A 17253-nucleotide genomic window follows, 5' to 3' on the forward strand; every position below is an offset into this window, starting at 1 on the left:
GGAGAGCTGTTGAGTCTGAGCTCACTTTCTCTTCCTCCCAGCATTCTGTTCTGTTTACTCCTCCCACCTATGTTTTAGCCTATCAGGGCAAGCAGCTTCTTTATTTAATTAACCAATGACCTTCCTCCATCATAAGACACTTTAACTATCTGTTCATGACTGTCAACTGTGGTGATAAAGGAACTTTGAGATAGCATTGACAAAATGTTTTGTCTTCATGCAGCTTGAAGAAGCAACAATGTAACAAAAAACTAGTTATGAGAACAGGATAATGTATTTGGTGTGTACCATTTAAAATGTTATTATTATATTTATAAAGTGGGACTAAACTAAACACTTATTGATAAAGTGCATTGAATTACAGAATATTTTGTTATAAAAGTACACATATGTGCATAGATATATAGACACAGACACATAGATGTATAGCATAACTGCTTCTACATATGACAATTAAGAGGGTCTTCCAGTGTTTGTGTCAAATATTTTACAGTTGTTGTTTCTGGGTAATGGGTTTGCTGGTGGTTTATATTTCCTAGGTTTTTAAATTTCACAACTCAAAAAAACCTTTTTTGTTAAAACATTTATAATTAGAAATTTCATTTAAAATATTTCTATCCTGTTCTAGTCTCTTTCCTGCTACCATGATAAATGCCCTGACAAAAAGCTTCTTTGAAAGAAAGGGTTTGTTTGGCTTCTAATTTTAGGGGATAGCCCATAATTGCGGAAAAGCCAACACTGGGAGGTCAAGCACCACATCTGTGCTCGAGAGCAGAGAAAATAAACACACGGATCCTTGCTCGCTCTCAGCTAAACTCCCCAGGGTACACTGTTGTAGACCCATTTCCTATGGGATGATGCCGCCTGCAAAGACGGGGCCTTTCCACATCTCTTAGCAACCAAGACCAATCCCCTGCAGAGATGTCCAGACAAGCACTTCACTCTGGCCCACCTGATCTATAGCATTGGTCGTCGAGAGTCTCTTCTCATAACTCCAGATCAGGCAAAGTTGGCAGGTGAAACTAGCCAATACGGTCCCATGGGTTCCTGGAATAAATTTAAAAACAAGATAAACACTAATACTACCCCCTTGAAGAAAGAAAAGGTGTCTTTCTTATATTGAACAGTCTTCCAGAAATAAGGTTTTCACCAGTGTTTTAAGAGCTGGCGTTTGGGGCCAGCTCAGTAGCTCTATGAGTAAAGACACTTGCCACCAAAGCTCATGACCTGAGTTTGATCCCTCATGGTGCGAGAAGAGAACAAACTCTCACAAGTTACCCTCTGGGCCATGGCTCATGTACCTCACTATCCACAAAAACATGGGTGCAGTGAAATAAAAGCACAGTTAATATGAAAATGGCAAAAATCTCAGAAGTTAAAAAAATAGTTTATGAAAGAAAGTGAAATTTCTATTTCACCTTTTATAATGTACCTTATCATAGAGGCAACCTAAATGTGTTCAAATAGCTTAAACTGTGTTTTCAAAATGAAATTCCAGTCAGCTGGAAGACATTTTTGGTATTTTTAATGCTAGAGGCAGATTTCTTCCTAGGGAAGAAATACCCCTGCCCTTTTTTGGTTTCCTTAAATCAGAGCACCATGATAGATGATGTGAAAATAATTAAGTCAACGAGGACTGACTGTAAAATACACATAAGTTGCTTTTAAGAACCAAGAAAGAATGTTACTAAACAGGACCCTGCTCTTCAAGATGCTGGTCATAGAGATGGCAGATTTCAGGGGTGCGCTTGCTCACACTTCAGCCAACCTCAGCCAACCGTAGACAGGCGAGAACTAGTCTCGGCAGCAGAGGAGAGGCTCTGGGTAGTTACAGCTGAGGACTGCAGCAGGAGATAGGAGGTTAGAAAGCACTGGTCTATGCAGACATAATCAAATGCCTCCAACAGTTGCCATGCTGGCTCACGTGTCAGAGGCTGAAGGAAAGCAAATACCTAAAAGCAGGCAAGGGGCTGAAATCTGGAGTGGTTTGGGGTTTGTTGCTTCCAAGATTCTCCTCGGTTTAAGGTCCTCCTGCACCCTTGTCTTTTGCCTATTTCTGATTCTTTAGGGAATCGAGGTAAGGACTAATTTTTGGTACTTCCTACTAATAGGGGGTAGATCTGAGTCAGAGGAATGAAATTGACTGGCCAGCATCTGGAACTATTGGGTAGTGAGTTGGTATTAGAAGACCACTCCCATGACTAAGCAATAGGGACACACACAGTAGGTCATCCAATAGGTCACTATTCGTTCATTACATACATACTTTACACGGCTGGTCTTCCAGTAGGTCATTGTTCATTCATTAATACTTACCTTTCTTTATTAGTCTCTCTGAACAGTAACCTGAGCTCAGTCAGGAATTCATTTAGGGAAGCCAGTGTCTAGAGTTTGAAGCCAATCAAGGTCTGGGTGGTTTCAGCCCTAGTGTTTCCCACGACATGGTTCACTCCTTTGGCAATGTTTCTATAGATACAATGTGCTAGAATCATAACCTTTGCAAAAATAAATTTAAGTCAGGTGTGACAGATCTGCGGCTTGACCCTTTTCAGTCCCACTAAGGGACTGACCATCAGTAGCACTTCATAAAGTCTAGCCCAAAAATAATGAAGCTAATCTGGATGCTTGTTTTTTCCTAAATGTCATGAGAACCCAGGAAATGGGACAGAAGTTGGACAGGGAACAATTTATAGGAAACATGAGACGCAACTGTATTGTATAGCAGCAGTTCCCAGTGAGTATTCATATTTGACACTCTCTGTCACTTCCAACTTTCCTCCAAGTCTCCCATATCATCTCCTGAAAACACAAGAATGGCTTCGTGTAAAACGTTTCGTTTGGGCTAAGTTGGACCATCTGTGTAGGGCCTGTACAAGAAAAACAATTGGCAAGGCCTGGGCCCAAGTTAAAATGGTTTCCAGACAAACTGAAGGGTTTTTAAGAGTATCTGTTTTTGGCTATCAACTTAGAAGAAGAAAGGGTTTTTTGGGGGGAGCAGGGGGTTGAACTGCTGCCTTAGGCCTGTGGCTGCACAGTATACCTCAGCAGGAGTGTGTGGTTGAGAAAATCCCTTCACTTTACGATAATCAGAAAACAAAAAGGCAGGGACAGATAAGGGTCCCAACATCTCCTTTAAAAGTATTAACTTATATCTAGGCAGTGGTAACCTTTAATCCCAGCACTCGGGAGGCAGACCCACGTGGATCTCTGGGACTTCGAGGCCAGTCTGGTCTATAGAATAAATTCCAGAACAGCCAGGCTATACAGAGAAAACCTGTCTTGAAAAAAAAAATGTATTTACTTACTTCCATGACCTCACTTCTTTCTAATAGGCTCCACTTAAAAGTTTCCCGTCACACTATAATCTGGGAACCAAGGCTTCAACACATGAGCCTTTAGGTCCAAAGAGAGCATATGAGTCATCTCTTCCCCCTGGCCAGTAGGTTGAGGTCACCAAGAAGTCTGTAATGCCTGTTGGAAGCCTGAGCCACCAAATACTTCCCAACTTTATTTTTGCCACAGAGGCTCCTCCATTATCACTCTGACACAGCCTGAACCTCAGTAAGTCGTTTTTGTTTTGTTTTGTTTTGTTTTTTAACGACATAAAATCTCCACTGGCTCTGAGCTTCACAGTAAAGTGAGTTTGCCAAAACTGTTGACATTCTCCAGTTCTGGTGCCTCTAGACCAAGTTCCTTTTGCTGTGAGGGGAGCCACTTTGCTTTGGGAACAGGCTATGTATCTCTGAGTCACCTTCGGGACACATTGCAAAGTCATGTAATGCTTTCTTTACCCATGGGAACACCATATAGGTTTGTTTGACTTATTATAGCCTTCATAACACATACATGGATGAGGAATACCCTTTTTAGGTAACAAACTATTGCATAGCAGTTTCTTCCAAGAGGCAACCCTCCATCTTGGAAGGAAACTCATTAAAGTGCAGGATCTCCTCAAGGGAGGTAAGACACTTATCCTGTGCTGAAGCTTCTTAAACTCAGGAAGTAAGCAACTCAGAGGCTTCAGGAAGTCCCTGAAATTAACCAGATTCACTAGGCTTCCCCCTCCCCGTGCATATAGAAGCAGTAAGAGTGGTAAGGATTGTCTCAGAAGAGTGAGTCTGGCAAGGACACTCTCCACCTTATCAAGCTGCCCACAGGCTGTGTAGTGTGTTCCAGCTCTCACGAGTTGTCACCTGTGCTGGATGGGCTTCTGCAACGCAGCTCTCTCTGAGTTATTTCTGTTCCTGTAAGTGACTCCTCACCAATACTCCTGTGAATAACCTCCAGCAAAACCATTATTAGTTCACCAAATGGGATTTTGGTGCTATACTAACTTTGGTCTGTTCTTGGTTCTCTATCTGGGTTGAGTAGATGCTGGTTCACATCTTCCCAGGAATAATGTTACATAGCACAAAGCTATGCTAATAATTGCTTAAGCTGTTTGAGACCATGCTCACAAGATACATGGATTCATTTATTTGTAGATAATATCTATTTATAGATAATAATCACACTGGTATACAAGAAAGCACATCTTGGGTCTAATAATTCAAAAATTAATCTTTTAGTGATGCCACTCATCACTTTATTTTTGAAAATCATTTTAACAGCATATCAATAAAAAAGATCCATCACACAGAAGCATGGAGAATAAATCCATGGAGAGAGATTGGTCATTAATGGAATTAGATACATGTATTTCAAATGGTCCTTGGTAGGGCTGACTGAAGGAAAAGCATCCTTCATCCTCTCTCCATGAAACTCACCTTTGACTCCCACATGGATTAAATTGTTGAATCCTATCATTTTGTCCATTGCTTGTCTAAGCCATTATCATGCTGTACTCCGGCTGCCTCAGTTTCCCCAGGCTCATTACCAATGAGAACCCATCTGCAGTCCTCAGTGTTGTACCCGCCAGAGTCAGGACTGCTTGCTATACCAAACATGTGTTGTATTTCACTGCAGCCGCTGGCCGGGTCTGTTCTGTTCTTCTGCTTCACTTCCTCTCATTCCCAGAACACAAAAGGCTTTTGTTTGCTGTTCCCTGTTCACAGTGTGTTTCGCCATCGGGTCAGCCTCAGGAGGATCTGCTGGACCATAAGTGCTTACCAAACAAATACACGCACCGCTCCTGTAACAAAGTCTTCTGCCAGCCGTGGCAGAAATGTGTCGATGGAACCTGTGTCTGCAAACTCCCTTACCTGTGCCCAAAGCAGGGCATCCCAGTGTGTGCCACTAACGGAAGGGACTACCCCAGCTACTGTCACCAGAAGAGTTTTGAATGTCTTCAACCAATGACAAAGTTTTCATACAATGGAACATGCACAACGGAAGGTAGGAAAGATGTGTGTGACCAAGTTTTTCTAACAGGAGGGCAATGGTATGCTGTATTTTCTGCCACACAAAATGCTTTTGCTGTGTAATGTTCTAATGACAACTTGAAATTCTTTAGACCAAGGCTTCTTAGACTTTTTCAATTCATGACCCCCCTTTTCACTCAGGAAATTTTTAAATGACTCTGAGTAGAATATAAGAAATGGGTGTACAAATCAAATATTGACTGATTATAAGATGTTGATTTAAAAATAATTATTTGATATGTGTATAATTTTACCATTTATTAAATATGAAAGCAAATTTGCTTTCTAATGAGATGGATACATTTATTTTTATGTGAGTTAATCTTGTCTGAATATTTGACATTGTAGACATACTCTTCAGTGCTTTTCAGAATTGATCAATATTTTGACTTTGGAGTCCCTCAATGCTGGGAACCTGACTTCACATATACACATAGTACAAAGGGACAGAAGGATATTTAGGGCTGTTTCAGAAATGGAATTTCGGTACTGATCTCAAGCCAATTGGAAATAACAATTGAGCAAAAATGATACTACTGAAGTTAGCAATTCAAACAGCAGTTTTTAAGAACCAAACATTCTGATCCAATCCAATCCAAGGATACACACTAATCAGAGGTTCATGTGCTGAGAAATGCTAGGCAGATATTAGATATCTTGGCTTTTTGTAATTAAATCAGCATGTTTATGTATGAGGAAAAAGCTTTGTAGGTACAGTAAAAAAAAAAAAAAAGTTCCTGTAGCCTTAGATCTGAGCCAAGGTTTTTCTGGCAGTGTTCATCCACACTGCGCAGCAAGACACATGCTCAGTGAAAAGTGAGCGTGTGTGTGTGTTTGAAAACATGGCTGCAGTGAAGTCACACGAAGCAATAGGGTCATGCACTGCCAGAACAACCTCAGATCATTGATTTTTTTTTTTCACCCGGGTTTCTCTGTGTAGCCCTGGTTGTCCCGGAACTCACTCTGTAGACCAAGATGGCCTCAAGCTCAGAGACCTATTTGCCTCTGCTTCTGCCTCCCAAGTGCTGGGATTAAAGGCATGCGCCACCTGCCTGCTACACATTTGCTTTTTAATTAACTTTTGGTTGTGCTTTCAGGAACCTTTTACTAACTTTTGCCATCCACAAATCAATTAAGTAACTCTGTGTATGGTCATGACCCACCGTTTATAAACTGTTTTTAGGTCTTAGTGATTTAAGTAATATCTAGAAAAACAAAAACAGGGGTCACCAGAATCTGGCCTTTCCTTGAGTCCCTGTGGCTCTGAGGTGCTGCTCTTTTTTTTTTTTTGAGCAGTATAAATTCTTTTTTTTAAATTTTTTTCTTTTTTTAAAATTTATTTATTTATTAAGAATTTCTGCCTTCTCCCCGCCACCGTCTCCCATTTCCCTCCTCCTCCCCCATCAAGTCCCTCTCCCTCATCAGCTTGAAGAGCAATCAGGGTTCCCTGACCTGTGGGAAGTCCAAGTACCGCCCACCTCCATCCAGGTTTAGTAAGTTGAGCATCCAAACTGCCTAGGCTCTGAGGTGCTGTTCTTTATTGCTTGGTCCTTCAGAATTTCCCCACTCCCACTTCTACTTGGCTAAAGGGATTATCCACCAGGCCATCCAATTATTTCAGAATTCAGTGAAAAGGCCTTGCTGTGGACTGGGGGTGGATGGGGTGGGTGGAGCAATGGCTCAGCAGTTTTAAGAGAGTTTCTCACTCATCCAGAACAACAGCACCCTTGTTAGGTGGCTTGCAAGTGCCTGTAATTCCAGCTACAGGAGATCCAAAACCCTCTTCTGCTCTCTGCTGGGCCTGGCATGGGCTTTTGAACCCTCAACTCCCACCCAGTGGCAGAAGTCCTCCAACAAGGCCACACCACCTTCCCAAACAGTTCCACCAACTAGGGACCAGCCATCCAAATATATGAGCCTCTGGGGTCCATTTTCATTCAAACCACCACAGTTAGAAAAGCAAATTCCGATTCTCAACTTCCTGTGTTCAACTGAAAATAAATATAACTTTATCTTTAATGGTCGGTACGAGAATTTAGTGGTTTTGCCATAAACAGCATGGCCACTAACATGATCAGGACTCACGAAATAATAGCTTATCATTTGTTAAAGTCATTATGATGCTCAAAGTTAATCTCATGTTAGGTATTTTAATAAAGACAAGTTAAAAGGGGAGAAAAGAAATACTGAACTACTGTCTGTCCATCCTTTTGGTTTTTTATTTTAGAAAATTTTAGTATTTCCTTAAGTTATGGAACTACAGAGGCAGAGGGAATTGTTCAAGTGAAACTTGTGGACCAAGAGGAGAAAATGTTCGTATGTAAAGAAAGCTGGAGCATGACAGAAGCCAATGTGGCCTGCTTTGACCTCGGATACCAACAGTGAGTGCTTCTCTCACAGGATCTGCTGAACAGTTAAGGCCATTGTTCCAGCTGTCTTCTTTCCTCCTGGCTGATCTCCCTCTGCTGCGGTGCCTTTCTATGTAACCTGAGAACGGTAACTACCCACCTCTCAGCGCTGTGGCAAAGACTGAATGTGTCCCCAGCAGTTAGAGCCCCGTGGGTAGGGAGCACCTGTCAGTCACGCCTCGGACAGAGGCCTGTGGGGACTTTGACACCCTCAAATACACCTCTAGCTGTTTGGTTTTATGCATCTAGTATGATGTCTCCTTTTTAAGATCTCATATTGCTTATTTCTCTCTCTCTCTCTCTCTCTCTCTCTCTCTCTCTCTCTCTCTCTCTCTCCCTCTTTTGGTTTTTCAAGACAGGGTTTCTCTGTGTATCTCTGGCTGCCCTGTAACTCACAATGTAGACCAGGCTGGCCTAGAACTCAGAGATCCACCTGCCTCTGCCTCCTGAGTGCTGGGATTAAAGGTGTGTGTCACCACCACCCAGTTTACTTCTTTATTTCTATAGCCTTACCCTTTGCTGTTGTCTTTAAGCCATTTGCCTATTTAATCTCCCCTTTTATTATTATTATTATTATTATTATTATTATTATTATTATTATTATTATTATTATTATTATTATTATTTATTGAAGGGGACAGTGCCAGGGAATGACCCCAGGGCTTCATGCCCATGGGTCAGCACAGCCTCAGCCCACCCTCCTGATTTGTTTCCTAACCCCTAGGGTTGAATGCTTAACTTGAGCCGCTCGCAGTTGCTCTTACTTTACAGACAGATGTACTGAAGGCACAGTTTCCCTTGGGAATGCCTCACCTATACTCACTAAGTTTCCACACGTGACGTTTTATTTATTGCTATCCATAACATGTCCTAGTTTGCCAACACAGTCTTTCATGCAGTTTTGAAGTTTCTTTTGTGCTTTCCAAATGAATACGTTAGTTTGTTTTTAATTATTTATCATTGAGTTCCTAGTTAACTGTATTGTTACAGAAAGTCCCTGTACGGTAAGTATTTTAAGTATTTGTTGAAATTCGATTTCTTTTTTACTTTTAAATACTTATATTCAGAGGTTTATAAAATAGATATTCAGTTCAATAAACAAGTTTTTTTTCTCAGTTAGTTTCATTTCTTTCTTTCCATCTTTATCTTCTTTAAATATATTGTGTAATATACTACCTTATTCTTTGAGAATTTTATCATGTCTACTACATATTTTGGTCATATCCATCCATACTATCCCTGTATCACCTGCTCCCTCAATATTTCCTTCCAGTACCATATATATATATATATATATGTATGTATATATATATACATATATATTTAATTTCTCCCATTTTGAATAGCTGAGTCCTTTTAAGTCCCCCAAAGAAAAATGCCCACCTCCCCCACACAGCTATCAGTTGCCAATATTCCTCAACTAGGGGCAGGGCCTCATGAGTCCCTCCTCCACCCATTCTGGATTTTGTAGCCAGCAGGCTCTTCTTCATCCCACAGTCTTGCAGCACCGACTTCTCTCTGCCCACCAGGTCCCCACAGCTGCTTATGAAATGACCACTCTGAGGCTTGTTAGCAGTTGCAGTTGTTTGGCCAGTGGTTTAGGCTTCTTTCTGGCTAGCTCTCTCTTATAAATCAACCGATTTTTATTAGTTTATATTTTACCACGAGGCTCGTGGGCTTATAGCTTGTTACCTCACATCTCCCGTGGTGGCCACATCCTGCCCCCTCTACCCTCTATCTTTGCTCAGATTTCCTGCCTAGATATATTCTGCCTGGTCATTGGCTGAAACAGCTTTATTTATCAACCAATAAGAGAAACACATAGTCACAGCATACAAAAGGACATCCTACATCAGAATTTTTTTTCCTGACTTGACCATGTGTAGATCTGGAGCCGGTAACCGCAGCTGCTGCAACTGTCTGCATGGGCCTTTATGATTTGAGTGAGCCACAGCATACTTCTGAGTTTCCATTGTTGTGACCTGCAAACCTGTCTTTTCAACCTAGTGGTGAACTCTTGGTCTTTAAGTACATGATAACTGTCTTTTGCCATAAATTGCATAAGTTCATGGACAGACTCTCTGATTTCAGCCAGTGAGGATTGCCGGTGTTTAATATATCTTCTATGCTTCGTTTTTAAGGCAGGGGCTCATGTAGCCCAGGCTGGCCACAAACTCACCAAGGACAACCTTCAACTTTTATTTCTCCTGTCTCCACCTTCAAAAATGCTAGGATAATAGGATTGTGCCACCACAGCCAGTTAATATAGTGTTGGAAATGAAACCAACTAGGCAAGCAACAACCAACTGTACTATACCCCTGCCTGTGCTACTTATCATATTTTCTATGGTAACTTTAGATGTGAGTAAAAAAAATCATATTTATTTCTCAAACTGCCCCCGATGGCTCTTTTGTTTGTTTGTTTGTTTTGTAGGACTATGCTGTATTTTCATAATGGACTCAGCAAAACCAGAAATACCCTCTCTGTTCTCTTCTTGCCTTTTGTTCTAATAAATCTGTCACTTATATTGCAGTTAGTATTTTATTTCTATTTCCATTTCTGATGTATCTTTGCTCAACTTTTAATTTAAACCTGTTTTACTCTAAAGAGAAGCAGGAAGCAATTGAATATTCTAGAACAACAGTTCGCTATCAGTCATCATCTCTGGACGGCTGGGTAACTGAGAAGGCTTCTTTTCACATATTTTGAACAAACTGAGACGTTGAAGAATGGCATTATATTAATTACTTTTTGGATTGCATTGACAAAAATGTGTAAGAGAAAAACTAACAACAGAAACTATGTATTTCAGCTGTTGGTTTCAGAGAGTTCCCTCTCTCATGACCAGGTCCATTGTTTTAGGTCTGCAGTGAGGCACATTATCAGGGGGATAGAAATATATAGCAATGGATACTCATGGTGAACAGGAAACAAGGGGCCAGACACAAGGTATGGGCCCTAAGCATATGCCCCTACTGACGTACTTCCTCTAATGAGCCTCTCTACCCTTTGACCACCCAATATAAGGCTATCATATTATGAACACAGCAAGGGATTCAGTCATTCATTAGATCAGAGCCTTCATGAACTAGTTCTCTCTGGGAATGTTCCTTCTCACAGACAGAACCTGTGGTGTGCTTTCCTAAAAAGAATGTTAAAGTTGACAACCAAAATTCATCTTCAAAGACATACCAAAATACAACCTTAATACTATCAAGGTTTGGGGCTGGAGAGATGGCTCAGAGGTTAAGGGCACTGGCTGCTCTTCCAGAGGTCCTGAGTTCAATTCCCAGCAACCACATGATGGCTCACAACCATTTGTAATGAGGTCTGGCGCCCTCTTCTGGCCTTCAGGCATACATGCAGACTGAAAATTGTATACATAATAAATAAATATTTTAAAAAAATACTATCAAGGCTTGAAGGTAGTTAATTCTAAAAACAAAAACAAAACCCAAACCAAACCAAAAACCTGTTAGAGCTCAAACAAGTTGACCTCCCACATCTTAAGCAATAATGAGATCAACCAGGTGAGGCTTCCAAAATGGGGGTGGAAAGTGGGGCAGGTGTGGAGACTCCTCAAAAAGACAAAGTTTGTGCTGACATTTTCTGATGTACACTTCCAGAATCTTCAGATCAAGGCAATTAATTCACTCTCTTTTGTGAAGAAAAAAATAACATGATAAGGAGAAGTCAGGAATGGCCCTCTCTGATGGGAAGAAAACATCAAATGAAAAGGAAACATTCTTCTTTAGTAAAACCTGGAAAACAATACTTGCTACACGTTTGCTATGTTTTCAACCCCGACTGGTTGGCTGAAATTAATTATTTTAGTTCATCTTTGCAAAACCCAAATGATGGCTCAAGTGAAGGTTTGAAGGCACAGAGAAGGAGAATGTTAGCATCTTCTATAATCTGTAAATCATTTTTTTGGAGGGGGATTGCCGTAGACCCTTATGTTCCACAATAAGGTTATAAAAACAAAACTGAATTTTTCTTCCCTCAGATTTATTCAATTCTGTTTGCAGGGGTGCTCTTGTCACACAAAGAAGTTTTAACATGTCTGAAGAGCTCCGCACAAACTCCACCGAATGCCTGAATGTACGTTGCCGGGGAGTAGAAACCAGTTTGGCGGAGTGCACCTTTATCAAGAGACGAACTAACGGTTACCAGGACTTAGCTGATGTAGTGTGTTACACACAGGATGCAGGTTGGCAGAGTGGTTCCATCAAGATTGCTTATTTCATAAACGCCTATACTAAAGTAAACAATGATGGGTGTGATTATCAGTCAAAGAGTCAATGATACCTCTATTAAGTTTTGGGGTTTAGAACTCTCTCAGCGTTTCTGTTGCTGAGAAAAGACACCGTGACCATGGCAACTCTTATAAAGAAAACATTTAAAGAGTGGCTTACAGTTTCAGAGGTTTAGACCCTTATCATCATGGTGGGACATGACGGCAGGCATGTGCTGGAGGAGATGAGAGTTAATTCATCCTGATCTGTAGGCAACAGGAAGTTGTCTGAGACACTGGGTTTGGCTTGAGCATGCGTGAGACCTCAAAGACTGTCTCCACAGTGATACCCCTGCTCCAACAAGGCCACACCTACTCCAACAAAGACACCCCCCCCCAACAGTGCCACTCTCTATGAGCTTATCACCACAAGAAGTAATATTCGTGACCTCCACTGTTCTTTCTTTGCCACTCAAAATCTGCCACCCAGGTTCCTGTGTGGAAGCAAAATTATGTGCCTCCTCTTTGCTCCCTTGACTACGTGGACTCAAATAATCATAGCAAACAAGTTGCTTAAGTATAAAGAGACATCTTGGCACCCCTTTTGAGCATTAACTCCTATTAAATTATGTATATTTCTTTAAAATACTTAAGTGACCACCTCATTGCCTCAGTTTCCCCAGAAACGACAGCCTCATTGTTCCTCTCTCCTAACTTAGAAATAGTTTGACATGTGTATGAGGCCAAAAACTAGAACCATACCCTTTCTGGTGCTAAGAAAAGCAAAGTACTGGAACATGTAAATGTCTGGCCCATGTGTGTCCATGGTTTTAGCTTTTTTAAAGAAACCTTCACACTGATTTCCACAGTGGCTGCACCAGTTTGCTTTCCCACCAGTAGCAAGCAAGGGTTCCCTTTTCCCCACATTCTCGCCAGCATTTGCTGGCTTCTGACTTTGTTCTAATAGCCATTCTGCTGGGGTGAGATAGAATCTCCAAGTAGTTTTAGTTTGAATTTTCCTATGGCCGATGATGTCTAACCCTTTCTAAAGTGATTATTAGCCATCTGAATGTCTCCTTTTGAGATCTCTCTGTACATAGTCTGTTTTCTGATTATGTTGCTTGTTTTCTTGATTTTTCAAAAAAAATTCTTGTATGTGCTATATATTAATCTTTTATATCAAAATTAACATAAGCTTTTGTGTTAAAATGTATAACTGGCAAATATTTTTCCATTCTGTAGGTTGAGTATTCATTTTATTAATTTTAATTAACATATTAACTTACTTTTGTTTTAGGGATGGGATCTTGCTGTTTAGTTCAGGTTGACCTCAGGTTTGCAGTCATCCCTCCGTCTCAGCCTCTAGAGAGCTGGGATTAGAGGAACGTGCCATCATGCACACTGCTTTATACCATTTCTTGGAGTCATATTTTTATCTTAGTTTCCCCTGTATCCTGTAATACGTTAAGACTGTTATACCACAAGTCTATAAATAAATTTCACAAAGATAACCCCTGCTTTACAGATTCTCCGACAAATCAGTCCTTCCAGTGTGTGAATGGAAAACATATTCCTCAGATGAGAGCCTGCAACGGGGTCAACGATTGTGGGGACCAGAGTGACGAGCTGTGCTGTAAAGGTAGGGACGGATCCGCCTTTCAGGTCCCCCACCTTCATTATTCTGATTAAGTGTCAAAATAGCTTTGTTGCTAAATATAATATCTCATCTCATGTGCGTGCATGCATGTGGTGTGCGTGTGTATATACACATACATGCATGTTTGCACACACGAGTGTGTGTACTCTGGGGCTTGAACCCAGGGCCTTTCACATGCTAGACAGGCATGGTGCCTCTGCCCCTACCTCTCCCACTGGCAAATAGCGGAAATAACTTCTGCTTGTGTTTACACAGGTTGCCAAGGTAACGCCTTCCATTGTAAGTCAGGTGTTTGCATTCCGAGACAGCATCAGTGCAATGGTGAAGTGGACTGCATTACAGGAGACGACGAGAGCAACTGTGATGGTAATCCAGAACTCGTGTGGTTGCCTTAGTTCATTGTTGAGCCCTGGAGTATGAAACTCCTCTTTAGGCAAATCACAGCCTTAAGTAGCCGTAGGGAAGCGCATCAGTAGGACTGTAGCCGAGGCATGTGAAGAACAATGCCGGCGTCTCTTCTCATGCCTACTTGTTATCGCAACCCTTTTCATCACAAAGGGTCCTATGTGGGAACGATACACTATTAGCGTGATCCCCTGGGCACCGGCTTCCAACTGTGACAGCTACCGCTGTCTGCTGGCCATGATCACTCTATCTGCCCTCTTGTTCCTTTGTTTGTTGCAATATTTAAAAAGCTTCAGATATCATGTCACTTACCTTATATACTTCTCTCATGATAAGAACACATGTGTGTATGTGTGTATGTATGTATGTATGTATTTTGCTTTTTGAGACCGGGTTTCTCTGGCTGTCCTGAAACTTGCTCTGTAGACCAGGCTGGCCTTGAACTCATAGAGGTCTGACTGCCTTTCCCTCCTGAGTGCTGGTATTAAAGGTGTAGACCACCACTGCTGGCTAAGAACACTGTATTTTAAACTACTTTCGAAAGTATTCCTGAAAATAGTAGCATGCCCCAGCATTATTTAAAAATAGCCATGTTCAAATTTTCCTAACTCAAAGAATGTTTCTCCTGAGTTAATGTGTACAAAATAGGATACCCAAAAAACTTGGATACTATATTTACTAACTTTTGTTGTTGTTGTTGTTTTTCAAGTCAGGGTTTCTCTGTATAACAGCCCTGGCTGTCCTGGAACTCACAGAGATCGACTTCCCTCTGCCTCCTGAGTGCTGGGATTAAAGGCGTGCACCACCACTGCCCAGCTCCATTTATTAACTTTTAAAAATAGCTTTTATTATTTAAGATACCCCCAACCTCCTCACAACCTTGGGCATTTTCCTATAGACTGTTACTTCTTCTAGATTCATAGACTTGGTTAGATGCATGCCTGACTCTTGACAAGGTGTTAAGTGAAGTCTTTCTGCCTCCTCATCTCACTTCTGCTGATGCTAATTGGCCCCTGAGTCAGTTTGGAGTCTGTGTTAAAAAGCTCCACCAGTCATCCACCTATAGATTTATCAGACTTGAAACTGTTGTCTGCATCCATCATGTCAGCAAGAAGCTACAAAATGTTCGTTTCCAACTGTTTCATTATTGCTGTGTTTATGGACTGAAATTATATAGGAGTGAACTTTCTTTCATTGCTTTGTTTCCATAGGACATAATTCATAGTAGAAATGTATAATAATATGTGATACTGTCTTGTTGTTTACCAAGTCTCAATGGATCGGTGCTCTGGACAACTCCAAATGGTTAAAAAGATAGTGATTATGTACCTATTCTGTGCCATGCATACTGACTTCTTATTCTCATCCATGAGTTCCGAAGGAAAAATATTGGTATTACAGTCATTCTTTGCTACATGAGCATTTGTTGATTCATGTGCCTGGCCCTGTTCTAGATACCAGGGACACAATAGCACATAACACTTAAAAATCCCTACCCAACCAGACATGAAATCCCAGCACCCAGGAGCAGAGGCAGGGGAATGGCTATAATTTTGAGATCAGGGTGGTCTACTTAGCAAGCTCTAAAACACCCAGGGCTACATAGCAAAACTTTGTCTCAAAAAAATAAATAAATGTCTCTACTATTTATAGACAGAAAATAAGGGAAATAAATAAAACATTAAGAGAAATCAAAAGCGCTATGAGAGGGCCAGTGAAAGGCCCAGTGGGTAAAGGTGTTGGCCACTAAGCCTGCTGCCCTGAGTTCAGCACACAGGTTGTCCTCTCTAAACATGCACCATGGCATGTGTACCTGTTTTAGACGATGTTCTGTTGGTGTGAAAAGACACCATGACCATGTCAACTCTTATAAAACATTTAATTGGGGCTGGCTTACAGTTCAGAGGTTTAGTCCATTGTCATCATGGCAAGAAACATGGTGGCATGCAGACAGACAAAATGCTAAAATATACCCTTTCAGCCCCAGCTGCTTGTTAGGGAAATTATGACAGCAGCCTAGAAGGAAACAGAGAGACAATTAGTTTATAAACATCTTTTCTTCTCCCCCCCCTCCTCCCCCTCCTTCCCTTCCTTCTCTTCCCCCTCCCCCTACTACCTCTCCCCCTCCCCTTCTCCTCCTCCTCCTCCTCCTCCTCCTCCTCTTCTTCTTCTTCTTCTTCTTCTTCTTCTTCTTCTTCTTCTTCTTCTTCTCTCTCTGTTCTTATTTGTTGTTTGTTTTTCTAAGAAAGAGAGAGAAAAATGGCACAGAGTTGGGTGGGTGAGGTAGATTTTGGAGGAGTTTTGGGAGGGAAATAATGTTCAGAATACGTCATATAAAAATAATTTTCAATAAATATATTTTTGAAATATCAGGACTAGATTATATTTTCTGTATGAGTGCTTTGCATATAAACCTGCAGGCCAGAAGAGGGCATCAGATTCTATTATAGTTAATTGTGAGCTACCATGTAGTTGCTGGGAATTGAACTCAGGACCTCTGGAAAAGCAGCCAGTGCTCTTAATCACTGAGCCATCTCTCCAGCCCCCTAAATCCTTTATTTTAAAGAGTATCTGAGAAGTAGAGGTAAAGTACCTTTATTCTTATTAAATTTAGTTCAGTCCTTAGTAAAGGAAGCAAGACAGGGAAAGGTTACAAGCAGGAAAGTGGTGAGCCAGGTTGCAATCGAAGCTAGTTTCATTGCTGTGCAATGTCTAAGTCTTTTCTCCCATGTCTTCCATGTTTCCTTTCCTCCCCTATTTAAACTAATGAAGATTAAGGTCAAGGGATACAATTGGTTAGTTTTCATGGGTAAAATTTGTAATAGAGTAACTACATAAAATACAAAGTTTATTTTCCTACACATTTTTGAGTATATATATATATATGTATATATTATGTACTTAGTAAAGTATCATTGTTATTTCAATTGCCTTACTTTGGGAGGAGTGCCAAAATTCCAGAAATGGCTCTAATTGTTCCCCTTTAGAGAAAGAGCCAGAGAGCAGAGATATATAGCTAATATGCTGACTGACTATTAGGGGGTCAGATCAAAATCACTGAATCAAAGCAAGTTTGTATCGTCTCTGGATTGCCTTTACCTCCTACAAGTTCCCTGTCATAGTTGGAGTTTCTATTGCTATGATAAAAATACCTTGACCATATCAGTCCGAACACACTGAACCTAATA

The 17253-nt window shown here is 41.0% G+C and overlaps 1 protein-coding gene across 2 annotated transcripts in view; it reads left to right on the forward strand.

Moving 5' to 3' along the window:
• Positions 1–17253, forward strand: part of Cfi (complement factor I) — a 31629-nt gene that overhangs the window by 2225 nt on the left and 12151 nt on the right. For both annotated transcript variants that reach the window (XM_013349953.2, XM_013349954.2), the window contains exons 2-6: positions 5055–5334; positions 7588–7741; positions 11798–11979; positions 13529–13642; positions 13916–14026. In XM_013349953.2, coding sequence (XP_013205407.1) covers positions 5055–5334; positions 7588–7741; positions 11798–11979; positions 13529–13642; positions 13916–14026 — 841 coding nt within the window. The remainder of the gene's footprint in view (positions 1–5054; positions 5335–7587; positions 7742–11797; positions 11980–13528; positions 13643–13915; positions 14027–17253) is intronic.

This window comes from Microtus ochrogaster, chromosome 21 (assembly GCF_000317375.1).
Source record: "Microtus ochrogaster isolate Prairie Vole_2 chromosome 21, MicOch1.0, whole genome shotgun sequence".
Classification (NCBI taxonomy): domain Eukaryota; kingdom Metazoa; phylum Chordata; class Mammalia; order Rodentia; family Cricetidae; genus Microtus; species Microtus ochrogaster.